The sequence below is a fragment of the Cetorhinus maximus genome, chromosome 3 (assembly GCF_964194155.1).
Source record: "Cetorhinus maximus chromosome 3, sCetMax3.hap1.1, whole genome shotgun sequence".
Lineage (NCBI taxonomy): Eukaryota > Metazoa > Chordata > Chondrichthyes > Lamniformes > Cetorhinidae > Cetorhinus > Cetorhinus maximus.
In genome coordinates, this window is record NC_135881.1 from 7,653,316 (window position 1) to 7,674,227 (window position 20,912).

Consider the following 20,912-nt stretch of genomic DNA (forward strand, 5'->3'; position numbering starts at 1 on the left):
TTCTGCTCCTCATCCCGCTGCAGTTACTTGTGTACAGTCAGATAAAGACAGGACTGAGATTGGCAGTGGCCTCATGTTTGTACAACCAACTGATGCTCATGGTCTGGGCCTACACTCAAACACTGACTACTTGACTGAGGTACAAGCAACACATGGCAGAGGCTGTTAAGTGTGAATTTAATTTGTTCTCCAATGTTCTTTGATTTCAATCTCCTTCTTAGAGAGTAACTGTTAAGGAAGCGGAGGTTCAGGAGATGAACCCACCTAAATTTGAGTTGGTCGAAGATATCGCCATGCTCACCCATCTGAACGAGGCCTCTGTGCTCCACAACCTCAAGCAAAGATACTCAAACTGGATGATCTATGTGAGTACCAGAAGGAAAGTGAGAGCTGCAACCAACACATTTCTGAGACATTCAGTAACTCTGTTACAGGCATGTAGGCCTCCAGACTGTCAGTGGACAGGTCATCAAAACCAAGGACTGTAGATGAGGAAGTAATAATGCTGCAGGACTGTGGATAGAGAAAATTCTAATTAACATTGAATTTGGGTGTGTGACCTTCCAGCTAAAATGAAATGAAGGTGCCTCGCTTGCAGAGTTTGTTACGATCTCGGTAGAGATTAGTAACTTGTTTTTTTAAAGAAAGAAATACAAAATCCTGATTATTTACTGGAAGAATGAAGCCACAAGATTGCATGGTTTAAAACAGAAGAATTTTTAGTACATGAGAGTCAAACAAACAAACACTAAATGCTTTCTCACATAACATATACTCTAACATCCAGAATCCATGTAAGTTAAACCTGAGTTAACAGTCAAAGTATGGTTGAATATAAGCTATGAATTGCACAGTAAATGACAGGTGCAACTAAGACGGATCTTACAAATTAGGTCCGCAGCCCCCCACCCCCACCCCCGCCGCCAGTTGTAGTGGTCACAATCAGTCCTAAATTCCTTCAAATTCTGTCTTCCTCACGAGGAATTTCAGCTCCTCCTTCCAGGAGTCTGATCCCCAGCCGGCAGCAGCGCACAACCAACCCAAATTCCACAGGAACATTTTTCACCACAAATGGTACCTGTCTGCAGAACCTCCTGAACTCAGTCTGGATGGTGTCGATCCACCAACTGTTACCTCCCAGTAACAGAAACAACTGCAGCAACTTATTCTCAGCTTCTGGATTTTGACCCTGTCTTCTTTAAATTGCCCATTCTGCACCACTGAACTCATCAACTACTACTGCCCAGCTTGGACTGATCTGTGTCCTTTTATATCTTTCAACCAGGTTAAGTGTGTGTAGAAGTTTTGGTTTATAAACCTCTGTTAGTTTTTGTTTCTTTAGAAGTTGCTGGGGTGGGGGAGGTCAGTTTCCTTTCTATGGTTTATCTTTTCCTGTTCCCTTTTCTGCCTCCCTTTTCAGTTCAGTTTCTGTTTTAGTAAGGGTTTGTTACAAAAACTGCAAATTAAATTAAAAAAACACCAGGTTCCTTCACAAGCGCCTCTTCCCGGAGGGCTGAAGATGAGAAAATAAAGTGATGGGCCGAAACTTCAGCAGGGAAACGCTTTCCAGAATGCAGCTCATTACCTGAACACTAACGAGCGCACAGTTCAAAGCCGATTATTGGTGTTATTTTGGCAATTGTTTGACTATGAAGAGATAGCTGAGAAAGCAACTTCTCTCCCCTGGGATGTTGGCCGGTGACTGTAAACTTTGAGAGACTGGCGAGATAACCAGATTAACAGGGATGTCTGTTTCTTTCCAGACTTACTCGGGACTATTTTGTGTGGCAGTGAACCCTTACAAGTGGCTTCCGGTGTACACGCCAACAGTGGTGATGGCCTATAAACGGAAACGTAAAGGCGATGCTCCCCCACATATATACTCCATTGCGGATAGCGCCTATTTTGAAATGTTGGGCAGTAAGTACAGAGTGACACAGTTACCATTGAGAGTGAAGTCCCAACCCCAGTGTAACAAGTATATTTTGTCATTTGACTGCCGCAATCAGTCAGTGTACGGGCAGACTCCATCAGCACTGGCATTGCCCCAAAAACAATTCTCTGATCATTACCCCTTCCATGTCAATGAAAGACTGACCCTCACCATACAGCTGTGGCATCATTCTGTGGGCTGTCAAACAAGTGAGGTGAAAGGTTAATGGGGTTAGGCAGGGGGGTTGCATATAGTATCTTAGGCTTTATTAATAGGGACGTTGAGTACAAGAGTAAGGAGGTCATGTTGAACTCGCATAAGACGCTAGTTAGGCCTCATCTGGAGTATTGCGTCCAATTCTGGGCGCCATACTTGAGGAAGGATGTGAAGGCATTGGAGAGAATACAGAGGAGATTCATAAGAACTGTAGCTATGAGGATATGTTGGAGAGGTTGGGACTGTTTTCCTTGGAGAAAGAAAGTCTGAGAGGAGACTTGACAGAGTTATTCAAGATCCTGAGGGGTATTTTACTGAGTAAATAGTGAGAAACTGTTCCCACTTAAAAGTACATCAAGAACTAGAGGGCACAGATTCAAAAATAATTGGCAAAAGGAGTAAATGCAGTGTGAGGGGGGAGGTGGTAGAATAGTGGTATTGTCACTGACCAGTATTCTAGAGACCCAGGGTAATGCTCAGGGGACCCAGGCTCAAATCCCACCGCAGCAGATAGTGGAATGTGAATTCAATAAAATATCTGGAATTAAAAGTCTAACAATGACCCTAGAACAATTGTCAGGGGGGAAAAAAACCCACCTGGTTAACTAATATCTAGGGAAGGTCCTGGTCTACATCTGACTTCTGACCCACAGCAATGTGGCTGACTCTTAAATGCCCTCTGAACAAGGGTAAATAGGGATGAGCAATGAATGCTGGCCTATCCAGCAATGCACATAAACTAAAAATAATTTTTTTTTTCACCTAGAGGGTGTTTGGAGTCTGGAAAAAGAGTGGTGGAGGCAGGTTCAATTGAGGTATTCAAAAGGGAATTGGATTGCTATCTGAAAAGAGAGAACGTGCAAGTGTACGGGGATAAAGCAGGGGAGTGGGACTAGGTGGAAATGCTCTTTCAGAGAGCCGGTGCAGACTTGATGGGCCGAATGGCCTCCTCCTGCACTGTAACGATACTGGGATTCTATGGTAATGTGAGACCCAGCAACTCAAGACTGGGGAGCCATGAGACACTGTGAGTCATCAACAGCAGCAGAATTGTACTCAACCACAACCAATAGCCTCATGGCCCAGCATATCCCCCACTCTTCCATTACCATCAAGCCAGGGGATCAACCCTGGCTCAATAAAGAGTGCAGGAGCAGCACCAGGCATATCTAAAAATGAGGTGTCAACCTGGTGAGGCTATAACACAGGACTCTGTTTTTCTCTCCACAGATGCTGTCAGACCTGCTGAGCGTTTCCAGCATTTTCTGTTTTTCTCCCACAGTGAAGAGTAGGATTAACATATTTAAATCATGCTCCCGTAGCGAGGCTATTTTGACATTAACCCATGCTACGTATGTTTCCCAGAGGCCTTAGGGAGACACTCCTTGAGGGTCAGGAGGAGCAGGGGGGATATTCCCACACCCCATCACAGAAGCTTCCTCACCTACCCCCAGCCCTGACCTACCCCTCCATCCTAATCGCCAATCTACCCGACCCACCCCTCCCCCCCACCCCCCTCAAGCCCCGATCACTGGCCTCTCCCCCTGCCCTGATCCCCACACTCCCCAATAATTGGGACTGTCCCCAAGAAAGACGGAACTACAAGATGGTAATGAGACTCTGCCATTAAAATCACCTGGGGGCCCCTGTCTCCCCAGTCTCACTGAACTCTTTAGTGTCTGGCGTCATCCTTCCCATAAATCTAGGGGCCATAATTTTGGGATGCTTATCTGGGGTGTAATTCAAAGTTGTCTAAACAATGTTCTTCTTAATTCTAGATCGTGAGAACCAGTCCATGTTGATCACGTAAGTAACCCTGAGAATCTGTTTCAGTGATAGATTATCCTTAGTACAGATTAAATCATCCAGTCGGAATAGGCTATGGGAGCAGATTGAGCTACCACACCGGGTCAGAGTGAGATACCACATTGGATCAGAGTGAGATACCACATTGGATCAGAGTGAGATACCACATTGGATCAGAGTGAGATACCACATTGGATCAGAGTGAGATATCACATTGGATCAGAGTGAGATACCACATTGGATCAGAGTGAGATACCACATTGGATCAGAGTGAGATACCACATTGGATCAGAGTGAGATACCACATTGGATCAGAGTGAGATACCACATCGGGTCAGAGTGAGATACCACATTGGATCAGAGTGAGATACCACATTGGATCAGAGTGAGATACCACATTGGATCAGAGTGAGATACCACATTGGATCAGAGTGAGATACCACATTGGATCAGAGTGAGATACCACATTGGATCAGAGTGAGATACCACATTGGATCAGAGTGAGATACCACATTCGATTAGAGTGAGATACCACATTGGATCAGAGTGAGATATCACATTGGATCAGAGTGAGATACCACATTGGATCAGAGTGAGATACCACATTGGATCAGAGTGAGATACCACATTGGATCAGAATGAGATACCACATTGGATCAGAGTGAGATACCACATTGGATCAGAGTGAGATACCACATCGGGTCAGAGTGAGATACCACATTGGATCAGAGTGAGATACCACATTGGATCAGAGTGAGATACCACATTGGATCAGAGTGAGATACCACATTGGATCAGAGTGAGATACCACATTGGATCAGAGTGAGATACCACATTGGATCAGAGTGAGATACCACATTGGATCAGAGTGAGATACCACATTCGATTAGAGTGAGATACCACATTGGATCAGAGTGAGATACCACATTGGATCAGAGTGAGATACCACATTGGATCAGAGTGAGATACCACATTGGATCAGAGTGAGATACCACATTGGATCAGAGTGAGATACCACATTCGATTAGAGTGAGATACCACATTGGATCAGAGTGAGATATCACATTGGATCAGAGTGAGATACCACATTGGATCAGAGTGAGATACCACATTGGATCAGAGTGAGATACCACATTGGATCAGAGTGAGATACCACATCGGGTCAGAGTGAGATACCACATTGGATCAGAGTGAGATACCACATTGGATCAGAGTGAGATACCACATTGGATCAGAGTGAGATACCACATTGGATCAGAGTGAGATACCACATTGGATCAGAGTGAGATACCACATTGGATCAGAGTGAGATACCGCATTTGATCAGAGTGAGATATCACATTGGATTAGAGTGAGATACCACATTGGATCAGAGTGAGATACCACATTGGATCAGAGTGAGATACCACATTGGATCAGAGTGAGATACCACATTGGATCAGAGTGAGATACCACATTGGATCAGAGTGAGATATCACATTGGATCAGAGTGAGATACCACATTGGATCAGAGTGAGATACCACACTGGATCAGAGTGAGATACCACGTTGGATCAGAGTGAGATATCACATTGGATTCGAGTGAGATACCACATTGGATCAGAGTGAGATACCACATTGGATCAGAGTGAGATACTACATTGGATTCGAGTGAGATACCACATTGGATCAGAGTGAGATACCACATTGGAACAGAGTGAGATACCACATTGGATCAGAGTGAGATACCACATTTGATTAGAATGAGATATCACATTGGATCAGAGTGAGATACCGCATTCGATTAGAGTGAGATGCCACATTGGATCAGAGTGAGATACCGCATTTGATCAGAGTGAGATATCACATTGGATTAGAGTGAGATACCACATTGGATCAGAGTGAGATACCACATTGGATCAGAGTGAGATACCACATTGGATCAGAGTGAGATACCGCAATGGATCAGAGTGAGATACCACATTGGATCAGAGTGAGATATCACATTGGATCAGAGTGAGATACCACATTGGATCAGAGTGAGATACCGCAATGGATCAGAGTGAGATACCACATTGGATCAGAGTGAGATACCACATTGGATCAGAGTGAGATACCACATTCGATTAGAGTGAGATACCACATTGGATCAGAGTGAGATATCACATTGGATCAGAGTGAGATACCACATTGGATCAGAGTGAGATACCACATTGGATCAGAGTGAGATACCACATTGGATCAGAGTGAGATACCACATCGGATCAGAGTGAGATACCACATCGGATCAGAGTGAGATACCACATCGGGTCAGAGTGAGATACCACATTGGATCAGAGTGAGATACCACATTGGATCAGAGTGAGATACCACATTGGATCAGAGTGAGATACCACATTGGATCAGAGTGAGATACCACATTGGATCAGAGTGAGATACCACATTGGATCAGAGTGAGATACCACATTGGATCAGAGTGAGATACCACATTCGATTAGAGTGAGATATCACATTGGATCAGAGTGAGATACCACATTGGATCAGAGTGAGATACCACATTGGATCAGAGTGAGATACCACATTGGATCAGAGTGAGATACCACATTGGATCAGAGTGAGATACCACATTCGATTAGAGTGAGATACCACATTGGATCAGAGTGAGATATCACATTGGATCAGAGTGAGATACCACATTGGATCAGAGTGAGATACCACATTGGATCAGAGTGAGATACCACATTGGATCAGAGTGAGATACCACATTGGATCAGAGTGAGATACCACATCGGGTCAGAGTGAGATACCACATTGGATCAGAGTGAGATACCACATTGGATCAGAGTGAGATACCACATTGGATCAGAGTGAGATACCACATTGGATCAGAGTGAGATACCACATTGGATCAGAGTGAGATACCACATTGGATCAGAGTGAGATACCACATTGGATCAGAGTGAGATACCACATCGATTAGAGTGAGATACCACATTGGATCAGAGTGAGATACCACATTGGATCAGAGTGAGATACCACATCGGGTCAGAGTGAGATACCACATTGGATCAGAGTGAGATACCACATTGGATCAGAGTGAGATACCACATTGGATCAGAGTGAGATACCACATTGGATCAGAGTGAGATACCACACTGGATCAGAGTGAGATACCACGTTGGATCAGAGTGAGATATCACATTGGATTCGAGTGAGATACCACATTGGATCAGAGTGAGATACCACATTGGATCAGAGTGAGATACTACATTGGATTCGAGTGAGATACCACATTGGATCAGAGTGAGATACCACATTGGAACAGAGTGAGATACCACATTGGATCAGAGTGAGATACCACATTTGATTAGAATGAGATATCACATTGGATCAGAGTGAGATACCGCATTCGATTAGAGTGAGATGCCACATTGGATCAGAGTGAGATACCGCATTTGATCAGAGTGAGATATCACATTGGATTAGAGTGAGATACCACATTGGATCAGAGTGAGATACCATATTGGATCAGAGTGAGATACCACATTGGATCAGAGTGAGATACCGCAATGGATCAGAGTGAGATACCACATTGGATCAGAGTGAGATATCACATTGGATCAGAGTGAGATACCACATTGGATCAGAGTGAGATACCGCAATGGATCAGAGTGAGATACCGCATTGGATCAGAGTGAGATATCACATTGGATCAGAGTGAGATACCACATTGGATCAGAGTGAGATACCACATTGGATCAGAATGAGATACCACATTGGATCAGAGTGAGATACCACATTGGATCAGAGTGAGATACCACATTGGATCAGAGTGAGATACCACAATGGATCAGAGTGAGATACTACATTAGATTCAAGTGAGATACTACATTGGATCAGAGTGAGATACCACATTGGAACAGAGTGAGATACCACATTGGATCAGAGTGAGATACCACATTGGATCAGAGTGAGATACCACATTGGATCAGAGTGAGATACCACATTGGATCAGAGTGAGATACCACATCAGGTCAGAGTGAGATACCACATTGGATCAGAGTGAGATACCACATTGGATCAGAGTGAGATACCACATTGGATCAGAGTGAAATACCACATCAGGTCAGAGTGAGATACCACATTGAATCAGAGTGAGATACCACATTGGATCAGAGTGAGATACCACATTCGATTAGAGTGAGATACCACATTGGATCAGAGTGAGATATCACATTGGATCAGAGTGAGATACCACATTGGATCAGAGTGAGATACCACATTGGATCAGAGTGAGATACCACATTGGATCAGAGTGAGATACCACATTGGATCAGAGTGAGATACCACATCGGGTCAGAGTGAGATACCACATTGGATCAGAGTGAGATACCACATTGGATCAGAGTGAGATACCACATTGGATCAGAGTGAGATACCACATTGGATCAGAGTGAGATACCACATTGGATCAGAGTGAGATACCACATTGGATAAGAGTGAGATACCACATTGGATCAGAGTGAGATACCACATTCGATTAGAGTGAGATACCACATTGGATCAGAGTGAGATACCACATTGGATCAGAGTGAGATACCACATCGGGTCAGAGTGAGATACCACATTGGATCAGAGTGAGATACCACATTGGATCAGAGTGAGATACCACATTGGATCAGAGTGAGATACCACATTGGATCAGAGTGAGATACCACACTGGATCAGAGTGAGATACCACATTGGATCAGAGTGAGATATCACATTGGATTCGAGTGAGATACCACATTGGATCAGAGTGAGATACCACATTGGATCAGAGTGAGATACTACATTGGATTCGAGTGAGATACCACATTGGATCAGAGTGAGATACCACATTGGAACAGAGTGAGATACCACATTGGATCAGAGTGAGATACCACATTTGATTAGAATGAGATATCACATTGGATCAGAGTGAGATACCGCATTCGATTAGAGTGAGATGCCACATTGGATCAGAGTGAGATACCGCATTTGATCAGAGTGAGATATCACATTGGATTAGAGTGAGATACCACATTGGATCAGAGTGAGATACCATATTGGATCAGAGTGAGATACCACATTGGATCAGAGTGAGATACCGCAATGGATCAGAGTGAGATACCACATTGGATCAGAGTGAGATATCACATTGGATCAGAGTGAGATACCACATTGGATCAGAGTGAGATACCGCAATGGATCAGAGTGAGATACCGCATTGGATCAGAGTGAGATATCACATTGGATCAGAGTGAGATACCACATTGGATCAGAGTGAGATACCACATTGGATCAGAATGAGATACCACATTGGATCAGAGTGAGATACCACATTGGATCAGAGTGAGATACCACATTGGATCAGAGTGAGATACCACAATGGATCAGAGTGAGATACTACATTAGATTCAAGTGAGATACTACATTGGATCAGAGTGAGATACCACATTGGAACAGAGTGAGATACCACATTGGATCAGAGTGAGATACCACATTGGATCAGAGTGAGATACCACATTGGATCAGAGTGAGATACCACATTGGATCAGAGTGAGATACCACATCAGGTCAGAGTGAGATACCACATTGGATCAGAGTGAGATACCACATTGGATCAGAGTGAGATACCACATTGGATCAGAGTGAGATACCATATTGGATCAGAGTGAGATACCACATTGGATCAGAGTGAGATACCGCAATGGATCAGAGTGAGATACCACATTGGATCAGAGTGAGATATCACATTGGATCAGAGTGAGATACCACATTGGATCAGAGTGAGATACCGCAATGGATCAGAGTGAGATACCGCATTGGATCAGAGTGAGATATCACATTGGATCAGAGTGAGATACCACATTGGATCAGAGTGAGATACCACATTGGATCAGAATGAGATACCACATTGGATCAGAGTGAGATACCACATTGGATCAGAGTGAGATACCACATTGGATCAGAGTGAGATACCACAATGGATCAGAGTGAGATACTACATTAGATTCAAGTGAGATACTACATTGGATCAGAGTGAGATACCACATTGGAACAGAGTGAGATACCACATTGGATCAGAGTGAGATACCACATTGGATCAGAGTGAGATACCACATTGGATCAGAGTGAGATACCACATTGGATCAGAGTGAGATACCACATCAGGTCAGAGTGAGATACCACATTGGATCAGAGTGAGATACCACATTGGATCAGAGTGAGATACCACATTGGATCAGAGTGAAATACCACATCAGGTCAGAGTGAGATACCACATTGAATCAGAGTGAGATACCACATTGGATCAGAGTGAGATACCACATTCGATTAGAGTGAGATACCACATTGGATCAGAGTGAGATATCACATTGGATCAGAGTGAGATACCACATTGGATCAGAGTGAGATACCACATTGGATCAGAGTGAGATACCACATTGGATCAGAGTGAGATACCACATTGGATCAGAGTGAGATACCACATCGGGTCAGAGTGAGATACCACATTGGATCAGAGTGAGATACCACATTGGATCAGAGTGAGATACCACATTGGATCAGAGTGAGATACCACATTGGATCAGAGTGAGATACCACATTGGATCAGAGTGAGATACCACATTGGATCAGAGTGAGATACCACATTCGATTAGAGTGAGATACCACATTGGATCAGAGTGAGATACCACATTGGATCAGAGTGAGATACCACATCGGGTCAGAGTGAGATACCACATTGGATCAGAGTGAGATACCACATTGGATCAGAGTGAGATACCACATTGGATCAGAGTGAGATACCACATTGGATCAGAGTGAGATACCACACTGGATCAGAGTGAGATACCACGTTGGATCAGAGTGAGATATCACATTGGATTCGAGTGAGATACCACATTGGATCAGAGTGAGATACCACATTGGATCAGAGTGAGATACTACATTGGATTCGAGTGAGATACCACATTGGATCAGAGTGAGATACCACATTGGAACAGAGTGAGATACCACATTGGATCAGAGTGAGATACCACATTTGATTAGAATGAGATATCACATTGGATCAGAGTTAGATACCGCATTCGATTAGAGTGAGATGCCACATTGGATCAGAGTGAGATACCGCATTTGATCAGAGTGAGATATCACATTGGATTAGAGTGAGATACCACATTGGATCAGAGTGAGATACCATATTGGATCAGAGTGAGATACCACATTGGATCAGAGTGAGATACCGCAATGGATCAGAGTGAGATACCACATTGGATCAGAGTGAGATATCACATTGGATCAGAGTGAGATACCACATTGGATCAGAGTGAGATACCGCAATGGATCAGAGTGAGATACCGCATTGGATCAGAGTGAGATATCACATTGGATCAGAGTGAGATACCACATTGGATCAGAGTGAGATACCACATTTGATTAGAATGAGATATCACATTGGATCAGAGTGAGATACCGCATTCGATTAGAGTGAGATGCCACATTGGATCAGAGTGAGATACCGCATTTGATCAGAGTGAGATATCACATTGGATTAGAGTGAGATACCACATTGGATCAGAGTGAGATACCATATTGGATCAGAGTGAGATACCACATTGGATCAGAGTGAGATACCGCAATGGATCAGAGTGAGATACCACATTGGATCAGAGTGAGATATCACATTGGATCAGAGTGAGATACCACATTGGATCAGAGTGAGATACCGCAATGGATCAGAGTGAGATACCGCATTGGATCAGCGTGAGATATCACATTGGATCAGAGTGAGATACCACATTGGATCAGAGTGAGATACCACATTGGATCAGAATGAGATACCACATTGGATCAGAGTGAGATACCACATTGGATCAGAGTGAGATACCACATTGGATCAGAGTGAGATACCACAATGGATCAGAGTGAGATACTACATTAGATTCAAGTGAGATACTACATTGGATCAGAGTGAGATACCACATTGGAACAGAGTGAGATACCACATTGGATCAGAGTGAGATACCACATTGGATCAGAGTGAGATACCACATTGGATCAGAGTGAGATACCACATTGGATCAGAGTGAGATACCACATCAGGTCAGAGTGAGATACCACATTGGATCAGAGTGAGATACCACATTGGATCAGAGTGAGATACCACATTGGATCAGAGTGAGATACCATATTGGATCAGAGTGAGATACCACATTGGATCAGAGTGAGATACCGCAATGGATCAGAGTGAGATACCACATTGGATCAGAGTGAGATATCACATTGGATCAGAGTGAGATACCACATTGGATCAGAGTGAGATACCGCAATGGATCAGAGTGAGATACCGCATTGGATCAGAGTGAGATATCACATTGGATCAGAGTGAGATACCACATTGGATCAGAGTGAGATACCACATTGGATCAGAATGAGATACCACATTGGATCAGAGTGAGATACCACATTGGATCAGAGTGAGATACCACATTGGATCAGAGTGAGATACCACAATGGATCAGAGTGAGATACTACATTAGATTCAAGTGAGATACTACATTGGATCAGAGTGAGATACCACATTGGAACAGAGTGAGATACCACATTGGATCAGAGTGAGATACCACATTGGATCAGAGTGAGATACCACATTGGATCAGAGTGAGATACCACATTGGATCAGAGTGAGATACCACATCAGGTCAGAGTGAGATACCACATTGGATCAGAGTGAGATACCACATTGGATCAGAGTGAGATACCACATTGGATCAGAGTGAAATACCACATCAGGTCAGAGTGAGATACCACATTGAATCAGAGTGAGATACCACATTGGATCAGAGTGAGATACCACATTCGATTAGAGTGAGATACCACATTGGATCAGAGTGAGATATCACATTGGATCAGAGTGAGATACCACATTGGATCAGAGTGAGATACCACATTGGATCAGAGTGAGATACCACATTGGATCAGAGTGAGATACCACATTGGATCAGAGTGAGATACCACATCGGGTCAGAGTGAGATACCACATTGGATCAGAGTGAGATACCACATTGGATCAGAGTGAGATACCACATTGGATCAGAGTGAGATACCACATTGGATCAGAGTGAGATACCACATTGGATCAGAGTGAGATACCACATTGGATCAGAGTGAGATACCACATTCGATTAGAGTGAGATACCACATTGGATCAGAGTGAGATACCACATTGGATCAGAGTGAGATACCACATCGGGTCAGAGTGAGATACCACATTGGATCAGAGTGAGATACCACATTGGATCAGAGTGAGATACCACATTGGATCAGAGTGAGATACCACATTGGATCAGAGTGAGATACCACACTGGATCAGAGTGAGATACCACGTTGGATCAGAGTGAGATATCACATTGGATTCGAGTGAGATACCACATTGGATCAGAGTGAGATACCACATTGGATCAGAGTGAGATACTACATTGGATTCGAGTGAGATACCACATTGGATCAGAGTGAGATACCACATTGGAACAGAGTGAGATACCACATTGGATCAGAGTGAGATACCACATTTGATTAGAATGAGATATCACATTGGATCAGAGTTAGATACCGCATTCGATTAGAGTGAGATGCCACATTGGATCAGAGTGAGATACCGCATTTGATCAGAGTGAGATATCACATTGGATTAGAGTGAGATACCACATTGGATCAGAGTGAGATACCATATTGGATCAGAGTGAGATACCACATTGGATCAGAGTGAGATACCGCAATGGATCAGAGTGAGATACCACATTGGATCAGAGTGAGATATCACATTGGATCAGAGTGAGATACCACATTGGATCAGAGTGAGATACCGCAATGGATCAGAGTGAGATACCGCATTGGATCAGAGTGAGATATCACATTGGATCAGAGTGAGATACCACATTGGATCAGAGTGAGATACCACATTGGATCAGAATGAGATACCACATTGGATCAGAGTGAGATACCACATTGGATCAGAGTGAGATACCACATTGGATCAGAGTGAGATACCACAATGGATCAGAGTGAGATACTACATTAGATTCAAGTGAGATACTACATTGGATCAGAGTGAGATACCACATTGGAACAGAGTGAGATACCACATTGGATCAGAGTGAGATACCACATTGGATCAGAGTCAGATACCACATTGGATCAGAGTGAGATACCACATTGGATCAGAGTGAGATACCACATCAGGTCAGAGTGAGATACCACATTGGATCAGAGTGAGATACCACATTGGATCAGAGTGAGATACCACATTGGATCAGAGTGAGATACCACATTGGATCAGAGTGAAATACCACATCAGGTCAGAGTGAGATACCACATTGGATCAGAGTGAGATACCACATTGGATCAGAGTGAGATACCACATTGGATCAGAGTGAGATACCACAATGGATCAGAGTGAGATACTACATTAGATTCAAGTGAGATACTACATTGGATCAGAGTGAGATACCACATTGGAACAGAGTGAGATACCACATTGGATCAGAGTGAGATACCACATTGGATCAGAGTCAGATACCACATTGGATCAGAGTGAGATACCACATTGGATCAGAGTGAGATACCACATCAGGTCAGAGTGAGATACCACATTGGATCAGAGTGAGATACCACATTGGATCAGAGTGAAATACCACATCAGGTCAGAGTGAGATACCACATTGGATCAGAGTGAGATACCACATTGGATCAGAGTGAGATACCACATTGGATCAGAGTGAGATACCACATTGGATCAGAGTGAGATACCACATTGAATCAGAGTGAGATACCACATTGGATCAGAGTGAGATACCACATTGGATCAGAGTGAGATACCACATTGGATCAGAGTGAGATACCACATTGGATCAGAGTGAGATACCACATCAGGTCAGAGTGAGATACCACATTGGATCAGAGTGAAATACCACATCAGGTCAGAGTGAGATACCACATTGGATCAGAGTGAGATACCACACTGAATCAGAGTGAGATACCACATTGGATCAGAATGAGATACCACATTGGATCAGAGTGAGATACCACATTGGATCAGAGTGAGATACCACATTGGATCAGAGTGAGATACCACATTGGATCAGAGTGAGATACCACATTCGATTAGAGTGAGATACCACATTGGATCAGAGTGAGATACCACATTGGATCAGAGTGAGATACCACATCGGGTCAGAGTGAGATACCACATTGGATCAGAGTGAGATACCACATTGGATCAGAGTGAGATACCACATTGGATCAGAGTGAGATACCACATTGGATCAGAGTGAGATACCACACTGGATCAGAGTGAGATACCACGTTGGATCAGAGTGAGATATCACATTGGATTCGAGTGAGATACCACATTGGATCAGAGTGAGATACCACATTGGATCAGAGTGAGATACTACATTGGATTCGAGTGAGATACCACATTGGATCAGAGTGAGATACCACATTGGAACAGAGTGAGATACCACATTGGATCAGAGTGAGATACCACATTTGATTAGAATGAGATATCACATTGGATCAGAGTGAGATACCGCATTCGATTAGAGTGAGATGCCACATTGGATCAGAGTGAGATACCGCATTTGATCAGAGTGAGATATCACATTGGATTAGAGTGAGATACCACATTGGATCAGAGTGAGATACCATATTGGATCAGAGTGAGATACCACATTGGATCAGAGTGAGATACCGCAATGGATCAGAGTGAGATACCACATTGGATCAGAGTGAGATATCACATTGGATCAGAGTGAGATACCACATTGGATCAGAGTGAGATACCGCAATGGATCAGAGTGAGATACCGCATTGGATCAGAGTGAGATATCACATTGGATCAGAGTGAGATACCACATTGGATCAGAGTGAGATACCACATTGGATCAGAATGAGATACCACATTGGATCAGAGTGAGATACCACATTGGATCAGAGTGAGATACCACATTGGATCAGAGTGAGATACCACAATGGATCAGAGTGAGATACTACATTAGATTCAAGTGAGATACTACATTGGATCAGAGTGAGATACCACATTGGAACAGAGTGAGATACCACATTGGATCAGAGTGAGATACCACATTGGATCAGAGTGAGATACCACATTGGATCAGAGTGAGATACCACATTGGATCAGAGTGAGATACCACATCAGGTCAGAGTGAGATACCACATTGGATCAGAGTGAGATACCACATTGGATCAGAGTGAGATACCACATTGGATCAGAGTGAAATACCACATCAGGTCAGAGTGAGATACCACATTGAATCAGAGTGAGATACCACATTGGATCAGAGTGAGATACCACATTGGATCAGAGTGAGATACCACATTGGATCAGAGTGAGATACCACATTGAATCAGAGTGAGATACCACATTGGATCAGAGTGAGATACCACATTGGATCAGAGTGAGATACCACATTGGATCAGAGTGAGATACCACATTGGATCAGAGTGAGATACCACATCAGGTCAGAGTGAGATACCACATTGGATCAGAGTGAAATACCACATCAGGTCAGAGTGAGATACCACATTGGATCAGAGTGAGATACCACATTGAATCAGAGTGAGATACCACATTGGATCAGAATGAGATACCACATTGGATCAGAGTGAGATACCACATTGGATCAGAGTGAGATATCACGTTGGATCAGGGTGAGATACCACATTGGATCAGAGTGAGATACCACATTGGATCTGAGTGAGATATCACATTGGATCAGAGTGGGATACCACATTGGATCAGGGTTAGATACCACATTGGATCAGAGTGAGATACCACATTTGATGAGACCAGATTCTTTCTTCTAAATTCATCCTGTTTCCTACTGTTTGTTACAAATCACACATCATTCAATCCGTCTTTTTAACTATCAGAGGAGCTGAATGTTTTGAGATGGTTACTGGGGCTGGGTACCAATAGGATTAGTTACATTTTAGGGGAGGGATATGAAATGATAACATTGCTCCATGAGTTCAAACCCACCATCGGTTTGGGCACTGAAGGAATCTGCACTTTATTTGAGGAGCTCTCTGAGGGGAATGGATTCTCTGTAGTGAATTTTTTATTTATTCATTTATTCATGGGTTGTGGGCATCGCTGGCTAAACCAGAATTTATTGCCCAACCCTAATTGCCCTTGATAAGGTGAGCTGCCTTCTTGAACTATTGCAGTCCATGTGGTGTAGGTACACCCACAGTGCTGTTAGGGAGGGAGTTCCAGGATTTTGACCCAGTGACACTAAAGGAATGGGGACAGGAACACAGCAGGGGTGGTGATGGCCTAGTGGTATTGTTGCTGGACTAGTAATCTAGTGACCCAAGGTAATGCTCTGGGGACCTGGGCTCAAATCCCACCACAGTAGGTGGTGGAATTTGAATTCAATTTATTAAAAGTCTGGTGACGACCATGAATCCATTGTTGTAAAAACCCATCTGGCTCACTACTGTAGTTTAGGGAAGGAAACCTACATGTGAGTCCAGACTCTTAAATGCCCATAGAGATGGGTAATAAATGCTGGCCTCGCCAGTGACACCACATTGAACAGATAAAAAAAATATATTTGGGCCTCTCTGTGGGGAAGGGTCTCTCTGCGGGGAAGGGACTCTCTGCGGGGAAGGGACTCTCTGCGGGGAAGGGACTCTCTGCGGGGAAGTGACTTTCTGGGGGGAAGGGTCTCTCTGTGGGGATTTTTCTCTCTGTGAGGAAGAGTCTCTCTGGGTCAGTGTTTTTTAATCTAATTATTATTTCACAGGGGTGAGTCCGGTGCTGGGAAAACAGTGAACACTAAGAGAGTGATCCAATATTTTGCCATTATTGCAGCTCAAGGAGAGACATCAGTCAAGAAGACGGTAAGAAACTGGTCCATTCCTGTACATGGTCCGAATTACATCCTAAAGTGGACAGTTCGAATCACCACATTATAAACAGGATTTGGAACATCCAGAGGAGGCACCAAGTAGATTTACAAGGATGAGACCAGAACTGAAAGGTTATACTTTTCAGGAAAGAGCTGGGGCTCTTTTACCTGGAACAGGGATAGCTGAGGGGGTGACCTGATATCTTAAAGATTATGGAGTGTTTGATCGGGTGGATGTAGAGAGATGTTTCCACTTGTGGGGGAGACCAAGACCAGGGCCATAAATATAAGATTGTCATTCATAAAAAACCGATAAGGAATTCAGGAGAAACTTCTTCACTTGGGCGGTGAGAATGTGGAGCTCGCCACGAGAAGAAATGGCTGAGGTGATTATCACAGGGAAAGCCAGATGCACTCGTTCTCGGAGGAAAGAACAGAAAGATAAACTGATAGGATTAGAGGAAGTCGAGTGGGAGGAGGCTGGTGTGGAGCAGGGAGAGAGGTACAGTCCTGCCGAGGAGATCGGCCTGTTCCGGTGCCGGACACTCTATTCGCTGATTTATGGCCAAATCGTGCGCGGCCCAGCCAATCGCAGGCTGTTTTACTGCCACGTGGGACTGAACATGAGCTCTCGAGGCCTGTGATGGTTCTGTCTGAACCTCAGTGTTACCTTTCTAACCCAGCCTCCCCTGTGCTCCACGCTGTGACCCACGAGGGCTGGGAGCCTCACGGTTCACTGTACTGAGTACTAAAGACAAGCCGCTGTATCGGCGCAGTTTCCAAACCCGTGAGGGGGAGGCCCCAACATCCTGCTGGGAAATTCCTCTCACCTTGTTACCCCTGAAGGAGGATCGTAATACTCTGGCTGCAGAGATTAATGTGCAATTCGCCTTCAATGGATTGTGTTTGTCTAACATTAACTGTGTATCTCACTAAAACAGTTAGGAAACTGTGGGATTAACAGTTGATCCATTGGCGCTGGATTGGGAATAATTGTCTTTTTTTTCTGTTTAACAGACTCACGGGGAAAAAGTGGTGAGTACTCCAATTTTTCTTTATTCGTTCATGGGATGTGGGGGTCGCTGGCTAGGCCAGCGTTTATTGCCCATCCCTAATTGCCCTTGTTCAGAGGGCATTGAAGAGTCAACCACGTTGCTGTGGGTCTGGAGTCACATCTAGGCCAGACCAGGTAAGGACGGCAGATTTCCTCCCCTAAAGGACATTAGTGAACCAGATGGACAATTACAACAATCGACAATGGTTTCATGTGGCTGGCTCTTAGCTGCCCTCTGAAATGGCCGAGCAAATCCACACTGTTAATTCTCTGGATGATTCTCTAAAGAGAAAAGATTTGCGGGGCTAAGGGAAAAAGGGCAGGGAAGTGGCTCCAGATGAGTTGATCATGCAGAGAGCCAACACAGACAGGATGGGCTGAATGGCCTCTTTCTGTGCTGTGAGTATTCTATGGCTGGGATGTTCCGTGCCCGCCAGCGTCGGGCGTGTTCGGTGGCGTGAGCGGAGAATATGGCGCGATCGGTTTCACAACGGCGTGAAGCTAGTTTGCGATCGTCCGCTCAGCCTCCTTCCGCCATCGGACATCAGGAACCTCATTGTAATACATCAGCTGCTGGAATCATCATTCCCCACCACCTCCCCCCCGAACTCCCCACCCCCCGCTGGATCGCCCGCGCACATCAGCAGGAAAACACGCCAACCTGTTTCACAACAGCACATAAGTGACATGCACTTGGCGAACTGCACTTCACTCGGGACTTCAAGGTTTGTTTGCCTACCTTGGTCTGGGCAGCACTCACGCTCGTCAATGCCAGGCTTCGCAGACAGCATTTAGGGGGACTCACAGGCAGGTCTCTACCTACCTGATCAACCATACCCACTACCACAACCACAACCATACCAACAACCATACCAAAACCATACCCACTACCACACGCACAACCATACCCACTACCATACCCACAACCATACCCACTACCACACCCACAACCATACCCACGACCATACCCACTACCATACCCACAACCATACCCACAACCATACCCACGACCATACCCACTACCACACCCACAACCATACCCACTACCACACCCACAACCATACCCACAACCATACACACTACCACACCCACAACCATACCCATGACCATACCCACTACCATACCCACAACCATACCCACAACCATACCCACGACCATACCCACTACCACACCCACAACCTTACCCACTACCACACCCACAACCATACCAACAACCATACCCACTACCACACCCACAACCATACCCACTATCACACCCACAACCATACCCACTATCACACCCACAACCATACCCACTATCACACCCACAACCATACCCACAACCATACCCACTACCACACCCACAACCTACCCACTACCACACCCACAATCAAACCCACAACCATACCCACAACCACACCCACGACCATACCCACTACCACTCCCACAACCATACCCACTACCACACCCACAACCATACCCACTATCACACCCACAACCATACCCACAACCTTACCCACTACCACAGCCACAACCACACCCACTACCACACCCACAACCATGCCCACAACCATACCCACAACCACACCCACAACCATACCAACTACCACACCCACAACCATACCCACAACCATACCCACTACCACACTCACGACCATACCCACTACCACACCCACAACCATACCCACGACCATACCCACTACCACACCCACAACCATACCCACTACCACACGCACAACCATACCCACTACCATACCCACAACCATACCCACTACCACACCCACAACCATACCCACGACCATACCCACTACCATACCCACAACCATACCCACAACCATACCCACGACCATACCCACTACCACACCCACAACCATACCCACTACCACACCCACAACCATACCAACAACCATACCCACTACCACACCCACAACCATACCCACTATCACACCCACAACCATACCCACTATCACACCCACAACCATAC

The 20,912-nt window shown here is 44.6% G+C and overlaps 1 protein-coding gene across 1 annotated transcript in view; it reads left to right on the top strand.

The window, feature by feature from the left end:
* The first annotated feature begins 239 nt into the window (after positions 1 to 239).
* Positions 240 to 20,912, top strand: part of LOC144675602 (myosin-7-like) — a 148,618-nt gene continuing 127,945 nt past the window's right edge. Inside the window, exons 1-4 of the mRNA XM_078536252.1 lie at positions 240 to 365; positions 1,764 to 1,920; positions 3,928 to 3,955; positions 17,791 to 17,887. Coding sequence (XP_078392378.1) covers positions 255 to 365; positions 1,764 to 1,920; positions 3,928 to 3,955; positions 17,791 to 17,887 — 393 coding nt within the window. The 5' untranslated portion in view covers positions 240 to 254. The remainder of the gene's footprint in view (positions 366 to 1,763; positions 1,921 to 3,927; positions 3,956 to 17,790; positions 17,888 to 20,912) is intronic.